The sequence below is a fragment of the Panicum virgatum genome, chromosome 2N (genome assembly GCF_016808335.1).
Source record: "Panicum virgatum strain AP13 chromosome 2N, P.virgatum_v5, whole genome shotgun sequence".
NCBI lineage: Eukaryota > Viridiplantae > Streptophyta > Magnoliopsida > Poales > Poaceae > Panicum > Panicum virgatum.
In genome coordinates, this window is record NC_053146.1 from 11,729,511 (window position 1) to 11,741,477 (window position 11,967).

The 11,967-nt window shown below is 45.4% G+C and overlaps 1 protein-coding gene and 1 long non-coding RNA gene across 2 annotated transcripts; one reads left to right on the forward strand and one right to left on the reverse strand.

Annotated features, from left to right (window-relative positions):
* Positions 1–94: 94 nt before the first annotated feature.
* Positions 95–1,277, forward strand: LOC120659753. Its single transcript, XR_005669162.1, has 3 exons — positions 95–410; positions 523–600; positions 1,010–1,277. It is a non-coding gene; the product is annotated as an uncharacterized LOC120659753 (long non-coding RNA).
* Positions 1,278–4,362: 3,085 nt separating this feature from the next.
* Positions 4,363–5,907, reverse strand: LOC120659751 (NAC domain-containing protein 67-like). The gene is made up of 2 exons (XM_039937977.1): positions 5,220–5,907; positions 4,363–5,076 (listed from the first exon to the last, which is right to left on the reverse strand). Exons 1-2 carry the CDS (start codon positions 5,691–5,693, stop codon positions 4,735–4,737), a joined length of 816 nt encoding a protein of 271 aa, XP_039793911.1. The 5' UTR covers positions 5,694–5,907; the 3' UTR covers positions 4,363–4,734.
* Between the last annotated feature and the right edge of the window lie 6,060 nt (positions 5,908–11,967).

The following is an 11,967-nucleotide window of genomic DNA, read 5'->3' on the forward strand; positions in this document are numbered from 1 at the left end:
GCGGCCTTCAAAATTTGGAATCCAAGCGCTCCTGTCCACACGTTCCCTTCTTATCCCTTCGTCTCTCCCTCGTCTGTTCTCTCTCCCTCCTCAGTACCAAGAACCAAGCACCACACACCACCAGCACCAAGAACCAAGCGCCTGGCATATTCCCCAAGTTCCATGCGTAGCGCCGCTGCGCCGGCGCACGCAGCGGGGTGATGCCCTCTGCCTGCCTCGTCGCTCTGGCCTCCATCACCGCCAGCCTCAGCCTGTTGCGCAGCACAGCATGCGAGCGGACTACGGCGAGGTGCGCACACTGCTTGCTGGGGCCATACGCAGCGGCAAGAATGGGTACACGGCCGGGCTCCCGGAGTACTCGCACGCCATGGCGGATGGCTACATTGGGCGCAAGGAACGCCGCCGAGCAGGTGCTCAACTTCTCCCAATCCCCCCAATCCATTGCAACTAATTTCGATCTTTAATTTAGATCCAGTTTCTTTCTTGGTTCATGAGTCACGATATGCTCTCTCCCTGTGACAGGATTTGGAGTTCGGGTCATGTCCAATCCAAGCTGCCCTTGACTTTGTCCACGATTCAAGCACCGCCGGCAGCTTATAGGTAACAATCACTCCATTCGCCCCAAATCTCTATTGCTTCTTTCACTGAGATGCCATATGTGCGTGAGATGCCCCAAATCTTAGGAATTCATAGATGCATTTCCTTAATCTCCTCTCTGATGACTGAAAGAAATTTCACATATTAGTTAAAAGGCATCATTAATGTGACATGTCGTGAAGCTAGATGTTCTGTCAAGCCAATTGGCTTCCATTGATTTACTTCAGTTGAAGCTTATCTCATCTGAAAATCAATTTATGTGACTTCTATACAGCTTTTCATGTCCTTAATTAGAGTAGATATCTTTTTTTTCAAAGGAGCGGTGGATTGTGAAACCATGTTACAGCTATATTGTGGTTTCTTGTCTTTTCACGTATCTAAACAGGCAACTGATTCATGTTTGTGTGAGCAGGGAAAACCATGCAGAGTGTCGACATTCACATGGTCAACATCAGTGGTCAACCATGTTTGCGTTAGCTGCACACTGGAATCAACTACGGCAAACGATGATTGCGGCCACCATCTTTAGGATCATTTGTTCACACTGTCCTTTTTGTGTATATTTATTTGTATATGGTGGTGAATACTTGTGACCAAGTGCTGGTCTTGTATAAGTAAAAGAATTCTAGGATGATTGTCTAATATATATATTTATTCTTTTGAATGGTTTTCATTTGTCATCTACGTGTATTTGGATATCCTTTTATGACAATGTGGAGATATTTTCGTCACAGAATAGCTATGTATGCAGAGGATTTGTGATGCTTTGGCGATATTGGATGATAAAAAATATCGTCATAGAATGTATAAATTTAGTGATGATAATGTAATCGTCATAAAATACATTACATGATGTTATAGAAATTGTCATAAAGTATGTTTGAATGATGATAAGTGAATCGTCACAAACTAGTTCCATTCTATGACAATTTTGTGAAGAACGCCACCAATACTATTTTGTGATGGTCGTTCTGTGACGATTCTCATGACGCAGGCTAAATGTCACTATTAAGCTTCTATGACGAAAACCCATATTTTTTGTGACGATAATGGATCATCATGGATAGTCAAATCTCTTGTAGTGTTTTTAGCCGCAATGATTATGCATTAATCCCGTATTTATAAAATCCGAAAAAAAATTAGACACACCATATATCCTCTCTTGTTCCACAATATTATTAATCATTGCACTTCATGTTTAAACATAGGAAACACGAAGTCTTAATCATATTTTTTTAAAAAAATAGCTTGCATAAAGGAGTGTGTAGTGTAATATTCATATAAGTTGAATGTAGATTAAACAATAATATCTTCCGGTAAATTTTTCGGTTCCCGTCTGTTTTCGCTCCCGTTCCTGGTTTTTCCGTTTCTGCTCTCGTTTCTCGTAATAAAATATAACAACGAAAATAGTTGAAAGATTTTTCCGCTCATTTCTGTCCGTTTTCATCTCTATTTGCAGCTGTCGTTTCTAGCGGTCGTTTCACCATCTAGAAGGAAGAGGCCACCACCCAGCGCCGCAGATTTGGGCATGCTACGCGCGTGTTGCATTTGTACCATGTGCATCGAGTGCTTCAAACCCATCCAAACATCCAATAAATGATGCATCAATCTGCTAGCTTGGCAAAAGACCCCATTTAAAACTTTGGGCGTGCACATGGGAAAAAAATATCACGTGCTGCGAGCAAGCAACTAACAGCCTTCGATTCGAATAGACCCTGTTTGGATCCACCTCAGATCGTGGATTGTTCGAAGCTGGATTGTAAAAGCTTGGACTGTGCGATGGTTAGATCACACAATCTGGTAAAAGTTATGGCGAGCCAGCTCGTGGGATTCCATAATCCGGGGTGGGTGGACTGTAGAGGCAGGATCCACGGTCCCGGTTAATACGTACTCCCTTCATCATTCGAAGACTGTTCATTTAGTCTTTAATTTTATCTTATAAAAACTGTGCGTTAGTATAATGTAGTAAAGTTCATCTAATTAAAATAGTATCAAATATCAAAAAAATAATTGCATAAAGAAGGGTATAGAGCCAATCAAATGTTTAAGTTAACTTTTCTAGTTCCAATATGTTTGCATTTATTGAGAATCTAAGAAATTAAATAAATTGCACAATATTCAATCACAAATGCTATAGTTAACTAGAAGTAACATGGTCATTTTGCACTACTGCTAATATGTATGAAAATTTCTAAATGAATAGTCTTTGTGGGGCGGAGAAAGTATTTGTATTTCTATGATGCGTGTCCAGTGTTTTAATTCAAATCATAAAAATATTTGATCATTAACCTTCTAGCTCGGCGAAAGATTTCAGCAGCGACAACCATTTAAAGGTTGCATACGAGCAGCACGGATTTTTCCAGATTTAGCAGATCGTGAAGGATTACTTCAGAAAGGAAAAAAAAAGCAGATCGTTGCTGTGGTATGATCTGCCAGATATCTGGAAATATCGTGGACAAACGCATGGTGTCATGATCTGCCAGATATTTCCAGGGACTGCATAGAAATTCCTCCTTCAGAGACACTGCACTGTGTCGCTGCTGTGTTCGACACAGTACTCCTACTTGCTGTAGTAGTGTAGTTGCTGTGGCATCACGCTGCTGGGGACCTGATAGGGACAACGTGGTCAATTGGGAAGTTTCTGAACGGCTAAACTTTCATCTCCTCCAGCTCATCCAGTGAAAAAGCAAGCATATTCGCAGTATCATCAGCATCTGTCCAAATGCTTCGCAGAGACCACCGTTACCTACAGACCAGGAAAAACGGGGAAGCTGCTACACGTACAAATGTTCAGAGCTCACCAACCTCACTCTCACTGCTAACGCAAGGAAAGGCTGCACCGGACCTCAATCATCTGGATAGACATATCAGGAAGATGAAGAATCTGCACTGGAAACAACTCTGAATGTTATCGTTTCGACAAAGCTCTGAAGATTGCTGATGGTATTCGGCTCCAATCTACACAACTACGATCGATTGGATTCTGTTGCCATTTTTCACTCACAAGTTTCGGTAAGTCTGGACGTGGGCTATACACGCAGTGAAGTTTCAGCTCCTCTTTTTTTTTAAGAAAAACTGTGGGTTCCCCACAGCGCTTCATTTTATAATTTTTTGGAAAATAAACAAACTGTACAAGGATTCAAAGAACTCATTGTTACTGTTCTCAGATAAATATAGAACTCCATATAGCATTGAGTTATAATGTTTTGTAGTTCTGACTGCTAACACTGTGCCTCTTCAAGGCTAAAAATTTTCGACATCAAGGCTGCTGTTTGTATCAGTATTGTGCTACATGATCCGCAGTATATTTTCCAGAACTAAATAAAAAATGACTAATACAGTGTTTTTTTATATCCGTATTGTGCTACCTATCTGACGTTTGACAATACACAATATTCAGAGGCAACGAACAAAAGCCTTCTGTATTGGCATCTAGCCATCTACCACCCATCTGAACAACCAAACAAGAAAGATATTTTTAGGAGTAACATAAAAATTCTACAGAGTACATAAAAAATGCTCCTGCCTACGAGTCTGCTTATTTTTAGGAGACAATGTGGTCAGATCAATGTAATAAACAAGTATTGTACTGCTCATCGCCTCTTCTCAGTGCTACCCGCTGAACAGAAACCGAACATCCATTACTACATTTGACCAAACAGAAACATGGCCTGTACGGAAGCAAAGGAACGTGGTGCTCTTCGATTAAGAACAATTCCTGAATGTAAAGTGTAGCACACTGAACAATCAGAAACGAAAAGGACAAGCAGAAACGGGATGACCATCCAATATTCAGAGACAAGGAACGAACATAAAATGGCTGAATGCTGTTTGCCCATCTGAATTCTGAAGGAACAAATCTAAGAGATGATAAATTACTGAACCAGAAACGAAAGAATTTTGTCACTGATCGCAAGCTCCAATGATGAGCTTCAATCCTACACAGGACTCCAATCCATGCTGACCTGCATACCACTACTTCTGCACTACACCACTACGGTCTACGGCACCACAACCAGGCATTAGCAGGGAGTTTTGTTTCTCTGAATGGAAAGCAAATCTGAACTATTCACAGTTGCAGCTGCATCCCTCCTCGGGGTCGGAGCAGAGCAGAGCAGAGCAGAGCAGAGCTCAGGTTCAGAATAGCGGCATGTTGTTGAAGAAGTCGGCGTCCCCGGGCACCTGCAGGTAGTCGAGGTTGATCCCCGCGAGCCAGTCGTCGCCGCCGAGGTTGCCGAAGTCCTGCACCTCCTCCTTGGGCAGGACGGCGCCGGCGGGGGCGGGGCCCATGTCGTCGAACTCCGGCAGCGAGCCCAGCCCCGGGAACGTGTCGTCGTCGATCTCCGACTCCGGCGTGCGCGTGTCGGAGTGGGAGTGCGAGAGCGACGCCTCCGACTCCATTGCCTTCTCCTTCTGCTGCTGCATCTTCTCCCACTCGTTCTTCTTGTTGTACAGGCGGCACAGCACCCAGTCGTCCAGCTGCAGGAGGATCGAACCAATCCAACATCGAAAGCGTCAGCATTCCCGTCGAATCGATCAAGAACAGTTGAATAATCCTTGGCGCATCAAGAAATGGTGGAAATTTAGAGACTTGGTGAGGTTGGCAGGCCGTTGGTTCTTACCCTGAGCGAGCCGTTGCCGGGCTTCTTGCCGCCGGCGTCGGCGAGACGGTACTCGTGCATGATCCACTCGGTCTTGATCCCGCGCGAAGGCTTCCCGTGGTAGAAGACGAGCGCCTTCTTGATCCCCAGGGTCCGGCCCCCGTGCTGGACGGGCTTGTCGGCGCCGGTGGCCTTCCAGTACCCGGTCCCGGCGGCGCGGTTGGGGCGGGAGCCGTTGGGGTACTTGCGGTCCCTCGGCGTGAAGAAGTACCACTCGCGGCGGCCGAAGAGGGCGCGCTCGGGGAGCTCCCAGGGGTCGAAGCGGTAGAGGTCGACCTCGGCGATGATGGGCACCGGCGCGCTGCGCCCGGCGGCGCGCGCGCAGAGGTAGTGCGCGACGAGCTCCTCGTCGGTGGGGTGGAAGCGGAAGCCCGGGGGCAGGTTCAGCTCCGCCTCGGCGTCACGGCGCTGCGTCGCGGCCGCCGCCGTCACCATGGCTGCTTCTTGGTTGGTGGCTCTCGCTCCTTGCGGTGGGTGGGGTGGCCGGCTGCGGCTGAGGCGGGTTGAGTGGAGTGGAGTGGGGGGTTCTTGGGGAGGCGGGGAGCGGAGGGGGAAGGGGGATAAATAGAGAGAGGGGAGGAGGGTGGAGGGGTCAAGGGCACGAAGGTTCGCGGGCGCCGGGGGGTCAAAGCGAGGGGGCGAGGTGGGATTGGGGGCGGCGGCGGCGGCGGCTGGGGGAGCGGGCAGGGCAAGCCCGGGGCAGGCAGGGGTCGCCGATGGTTGGAGGCAGCGGTCGGCCGCTTGCGCCGGACGCTGACGTCCATTTGACCGGGTCGGCGACCCATGGGACACCGTTGGATACAGGGAGCGGCGGCCGCTGTCTTCATTTTTTTTTCTCATCTCAGACAGAAAAAAAAAGGAAACAGTCATAGCGAATTATCAAGGATTCTTCTTACAGTAGTACAATTCAAGCTTCCTCTAAATGGAGCAAAGATGCTGCATCCGTTTAAATCTTCTACCAATTTTTCAAGATTTAAGAGAAGCATACAGCAACAAACGGTTGTGCAAATCTCCGGACACGGTAGTTATGTGGATCTGTTATTTCCGACAATTTATAACAGCTAATCTTTAGAGGAAGTATTATAATAGGCTATAACCAGGTTGATTCCTACGTTGAGAGAGAGAGAGAGAAATGACTACTTCACAAACTGCCAGCCAAAACGAGCACTTTATTCTATGCTCGTAGGTCAGCACCATTGTATCCGCCGCCTTGCAGCCTACAACAGGCGCGGAGAGAGCGCATGGCTGCGCGTCCCAGCTGGCTTGCCGGTGGTATTATTAAATCTGCTCATATCGTTCATCGCAATATGTCGGAAAAAACGTATATTTATATTTATCCCTTTTTAAAAAAATCACCACCAAATCGAATCCTATAGATTTTCTTTTATCGAACAGTGCACGGCCATGCTTAATTACCATTTCAAAACATCAGATGACTCAATGTGTAACTACCATTTCTAGATTCCTCTGGTTTCTTCAAAGGGGATACTTTTAACTAAGGATAATCTTGCTAAGAAGAATTGGACAGGAAGCCAAAAATAATGTGGATGTAATAGTAATGAGACTATACAACATTTTTTCCTAAATTGTCCTTATGCAAGAATGGTTTGGAGGATTATCTTTTACGCCACCAAGATCAATGCGCCATATGTTCAATTCTTGGCTGTCTAATCAATCTAAAAAGATTAGGAATGTCATCTGGGTGGGGGTTGCTGCTATTTGTTGGGCGATTTGGAGATGTCGCAATGATATTATTTTTAACAAAATCAAAGTTAACTCGATTTTGCAGGTCATCTTCAGGGGAACATATTGGTTTCGATTCTGGGCTCAGTTGCAGCGCGATGTGCGCCAAGGATGCTTTCTCCAACTTGAGCAGACATCTTGAGACAGTTGCTCTTGATTTAGTTAAAGGAGGGTGGAAGCATGTCTATCGCTTCCAATAGTTACGTGTCTTTCTAGAGTTTGGTGTGCCTTTTTTGTTTTCCAAACATTGTTTTTTTTGCTGTGTATGCCTCGTCATAGAGGCCGGATTGACTATCCTTTATCTAAAAAAAACTACCATTTCTAGATATTACAACCATTAACCTAACGTATACCGCTTGACTGCTAGTAGTTTTATCCATCATATTAGAAAAGTTTTGTATTTATGCTTATCCTAGAGTTTTCAAAGAAACTGCTATTAGATCGGATCTTTACAGTTCCTCTTCGAAACTGCGCACGACACCGTGCAATCACCTCTTGGAAACACTGAATGACTCGCTACAAAAACTTGGTTGCTATCCAATAACCATACATTATCTAGCTTGTTTCTACCGTGACAGCCAAGTCACAAGTAAACAAGCACTATCTTATCACTAAAAAAACTACTACTAGGATAAATTAAAGAACAGACAAGGCGTTGACGGCAAGGCCAAGAGGATAGAGCCTAGGTGCACCTGCACTCTGCATCATTCTCCACCGGATCGACCACCACGACGACAGTGTCAACAAAAAAAAAAGTCCGCACGTGAGCTCGCCTCTAGGTGAGGTCAAGCTTGTATTTTTAATGCCTTCGCCGGCACGTGCGGCGAGCCGGCAGTGGTGCAGTGCAGCCGCTGGGTACTATCCTGCGACCTGCGGCGGTCTCGGTCGACAGGACACCATGGCCAACAGGTCGCCTGCTTGCTTCGGTTCTCTGAACCTGACGGCGTCACGTCGCCGTCGAACCGGGTCGAGAGGGCGCCTACTTTTTGCCGCGGTGACGTCAGCGACGACGTCATTTCGCCGCTTGCTGACAGGGGTGTCTGCATCAGCGGGTACGGCAGCGCGAGGTGGTTCCTCTGCAGCCGCGGGACGTGTGGCCCGGGATGTGGCCTGCGGATGTGGACAAGAGGATCCGGTACGGAGCACTGGTATGTGGATGCGGTTGGTGTTTGTGACGGTAGGGAGAGAGTTTAGGGGGGTGCTAGCGTGTGGGTGTCACTGTGTCAGTGTCAGTGTCCAAGAATCTAGGGGCGCCTCATTCATCAGAAAAATGATCTTTTTTCCAAAAAAAATCATCGCAAAAAGAATCTAGGGGACCCTTAGAATAGAGGAATATCAAGAGAATTGTACTGTGTATGTATTTTCCTTCGAAGCAAAGTAGAATTTGAACATTCATATGATTGCTCGGGGAAAAATGAAAAACACGCGTGTATCTTTCCTATGGACATGTATGTGACATGTTTGAGAATAAAGCTGAGATTGGTTATGGACTTGTAGTAATCTGATTTCGAGCAATAGTCTGCTTGACAAAAGGACAAGGAGCAAAACTACGCTCCTTATTTTTGGCCATATCTAAGATTTTCCAGAATGTATGGATAGAGTGAAGCCCAAATAGGAGAGAGAGATGGCATTTGAGCATCGCTTGTCACATTGCAAAAACTGATGCAAGCGCTTACAATTTCAGGAGCAATCCAAGTTCATGTGCACCGATGCTTACAAAGTGAAGGGTACACCTATGTGAGTGGTCAAATGAGCAACTAGAGGGCAAAGTCAATAGTTATGTTATTTTTTATTGGTTGTGGGGGCGTGAAGATGGCAAGGGCGAAGCAAACACATTGTGGGTACAAAAGGAATCAAGCATCACAGTGAGGTGTCAGTCATCCATAGTTTAAATTTCATTCACACTATACAGGAACTAAGTAAAAATAAAAAAAAAATCTGTCGGGAGATCATCATTGGACATGATCCAATCAAACTCCTTACAATAGTACTAAGTATAGTTATCATCAGTTAATTAAGTGTGTGAGCATGCAATTTTGTTTTCATGGTGAATATATGATAGCACTCTCTATACTCTATGCTAACACTGAGTGATAAAGAACACTAAAGTTGGATGTATTAGCAACTATCTTCCATGTAGTTGTGTTGGGCACAACTAGGATGATTTTGTATTATTTTTTCTTCTTTACGAGGAATGCTATATCACATCCGAGTATTTAACTTCTTCGCACATGAATTGTTTTTCTTTCCATATATTACCATAACTCTCTACCTCTCATTAGATCTGATGAGCTTTTAAGGGTAGGTTTCAGGGAAGGAGAGGTACCAGTGTCCTACAGATCCAGTAGGAGCTTTCAGGACGGCCGCACAGACGGTAGTGGTGGCAGTTGAGGTGACGCTCCCCTGTTGCCATTCCAGCAAAAGCCGGCAATGCACAATTCCCAGCGACAGATCCCCTGCCGTTGCCGGTCAAGCGGGTTGGGTACATGTTGCTCCCTTGGCGCTCCCTACTAGCACCGTCATTCTTGCTGGAACGATCCCCACAGTTTATGGCGCCCTATTTGGCCATTGTGCACATTAAGCGCATCTAGGCCGATAGATGCTAATACTAAGTTTCGGTGATTAATGACAATCGTATGCGACTAACATGTGTTCTGAAAGAAAAATCAATGATTAGATTAGTCTCATATGAAATATGAAATGTGACCCCTCAATTCGAAACAATCATGCGTGCCAATGACTCAATTATAAAGATTAAGGATATTTCTAGTCTCATGTGTCACAAGGAGATGAAGGGCACTTGATTTAGCTAGGTTTTATAGTTTCTAGTTCTTGACCGTACTATTAAGAGGGGTTCGTGAGTTAGTAGCTTGACCAAAATTGAGTTGGCCTTAGAAATCTTGCACACTCACTCAAAAAACAGTCCAAGATAGTCAAAAGAAGTCGACACAACACTTGGAAGAAGAAACAATCGAAGTTACATTCAACTCCAAGTCAATTCAGCTGAAAATCAAGAAAAACTGCAGCACCGGTTTAACCGATGCTAAGGCATCGGTGCATCCGACGCTTGGAGGAAGTTCCGACGCCCCTGTCGGTCTATCTTCTCTGGATAAAGGGGAAATCAAGTCAACAATCTCTATAGCACCGGTTGAACCGATGGTCCCAAGCAAAGCACCGGTGCATTAGATGTACTTTGTTCCAGAGAGCATGTTTGGTGGACCTCAACTCGTCTTCAGCACCGGTTGAACCGACGCTTCAGAATCAACCATCGGTGCATTGGATGTAATATGTTCCAGAAAGCTTGTTTGAGTTGATCAGTGAACCTCTTCAGCACCGGTTGAACCGATGCCCCTACGGAGCATGCACCGGTGCAATGACGCAAGCCTGGATATTGTGTCAGAACCCCCAATGACTACTATTTGGACACAGAGAGACCGGTTGAACTGACGCCTTCAATTTCTCACCCGTCGGTTCTTCCGATGGTCACGATTTTTCTGCAGTGGACTTCCAACGGCTATGTGACCCTCTCCATTCTATATAAGGGCACCCCTAGCTCATTTGAACTACCTTTGACACATTGAATACCCGAGGCCACCCTTGAGAAGAAGAGAGAGTGCTTTGAGCAAAAGAGTGAAGATCTAGTGCATTGATTGTGCTTCAACCTTGAAGAATTCAACCTTTGCAAGTGTAGCAAGTGTGCTTGACCTAGGGCCAACTGAGTGTAGGTCAAGTGAAGGCTTAGGAGCTTGATACTCTTGGTGTTTGACGGCACCTAGCCGGTCTCGGTGATCGGGAGGTTCTTGGTGAGCTCTTGGAGTTTGTGGGAGCCCCAAGACAAGAAGCTTGTACACGGTGTGAAGCTCGCCGTTCCGGAGATGGAGAAGGAGTATTTTTAGTGATCACTTGCTCCTTGGTGAAGCAAGGAGCGATACCCTTGTGTGGCTGCTCTAACGTGGATTAGGGGGGAGCTTCAACTCCTCGATACCACGCGAAAAAATCCGGTTGTCTCGTGTCCTTCGCATTTACATTCAAGCATTAAATTTCCTTTATTGTGATCTTGCTCTTCTTTACTTGTTTGTTTGACTAGGACAAATGCATGATAGTTTGATCTCTTGACTAGAACTTGTTCTTGCTAGTGTGGTTCTTCCTAGGAAAGATGATCATGTTAGTATGTTCTCCTACCTAAGGACCCTTTGCTAGTGTGCTCTAGTCAGTAGGTTTCAAATTTGTAGATTGGGCAATACTAGTCTAAGTTAAGGACTCTCTAGAAATTTGAGAAAGTCCCAATTCAACCCCCCTTCTTGGGGCTCGATCCTTTCAATTGGTATCAGAGCTTATGCTCTCTTTTCATAGGCTTAAAATCCTAGAGATGGCCCCGGGGAGTAGTGGACCGCCCAAACTTGATGGAGGAAACTATAGCTATTGGAAAGCCCACATGACGGGTTACCTAGAGGCCCTCCATGTCATATGTTGGGAGGTCACCGAAAAACCTATAGTTGGTGATTGGAGTGAAGACCAAGTTAAGTACCATGCTAGAGCCAAGAATGTTTTATTTGATGCTTTTAGTGAGGTCATCTTTGCGCCTGTCCATAGCAAGAAAATGGCTCACGAAGTTTGGAAAGGGCTTGAGACCATTCATGTTGGGTCTACAAAGTTTCGTGAGGAGAAGTACCAAGTGCTTAAGGAAAAACTCAATGATTTTAAAATGTTCCTCAATGAGTTAGTTGAACAAATATATGCTAGATTGAATGTACTTGTTGAGGACATTAATGCTCTTGAAATTTCTCCTTTGACTACTAGTGACATCATCCGGAAGGTCCTACATTCTCTACACAAGCCCAAGTACAACATTGTCACCGCATTGCTTTATGAGAAGGATCTTGCAACACTTGAAGTTGGTGAGGTCATTGGAAAAATTCGGTCTCATGAGATGTTTCTCATGGGTGAAGTTGATCCTCCAAATGCC

Bases quoted from the DNA above. Each gene is read 5' to 3' on its own strand.
- LOC120659751 (XM_039937977.1), bottom strand. From the start codon at position 5,693: ATGGTGACGGCGGCGGCCGCGACGCAGCGCCGTGACGCCGAGGCGGAG. The intron at 5,077-5,219 runs GTAAGAACCAAC...ATCCTCCTGCAG, and splicing joins CCGGCAACGGCTCGCTCAGG to CTGGACGACTGGGTGCTGTG.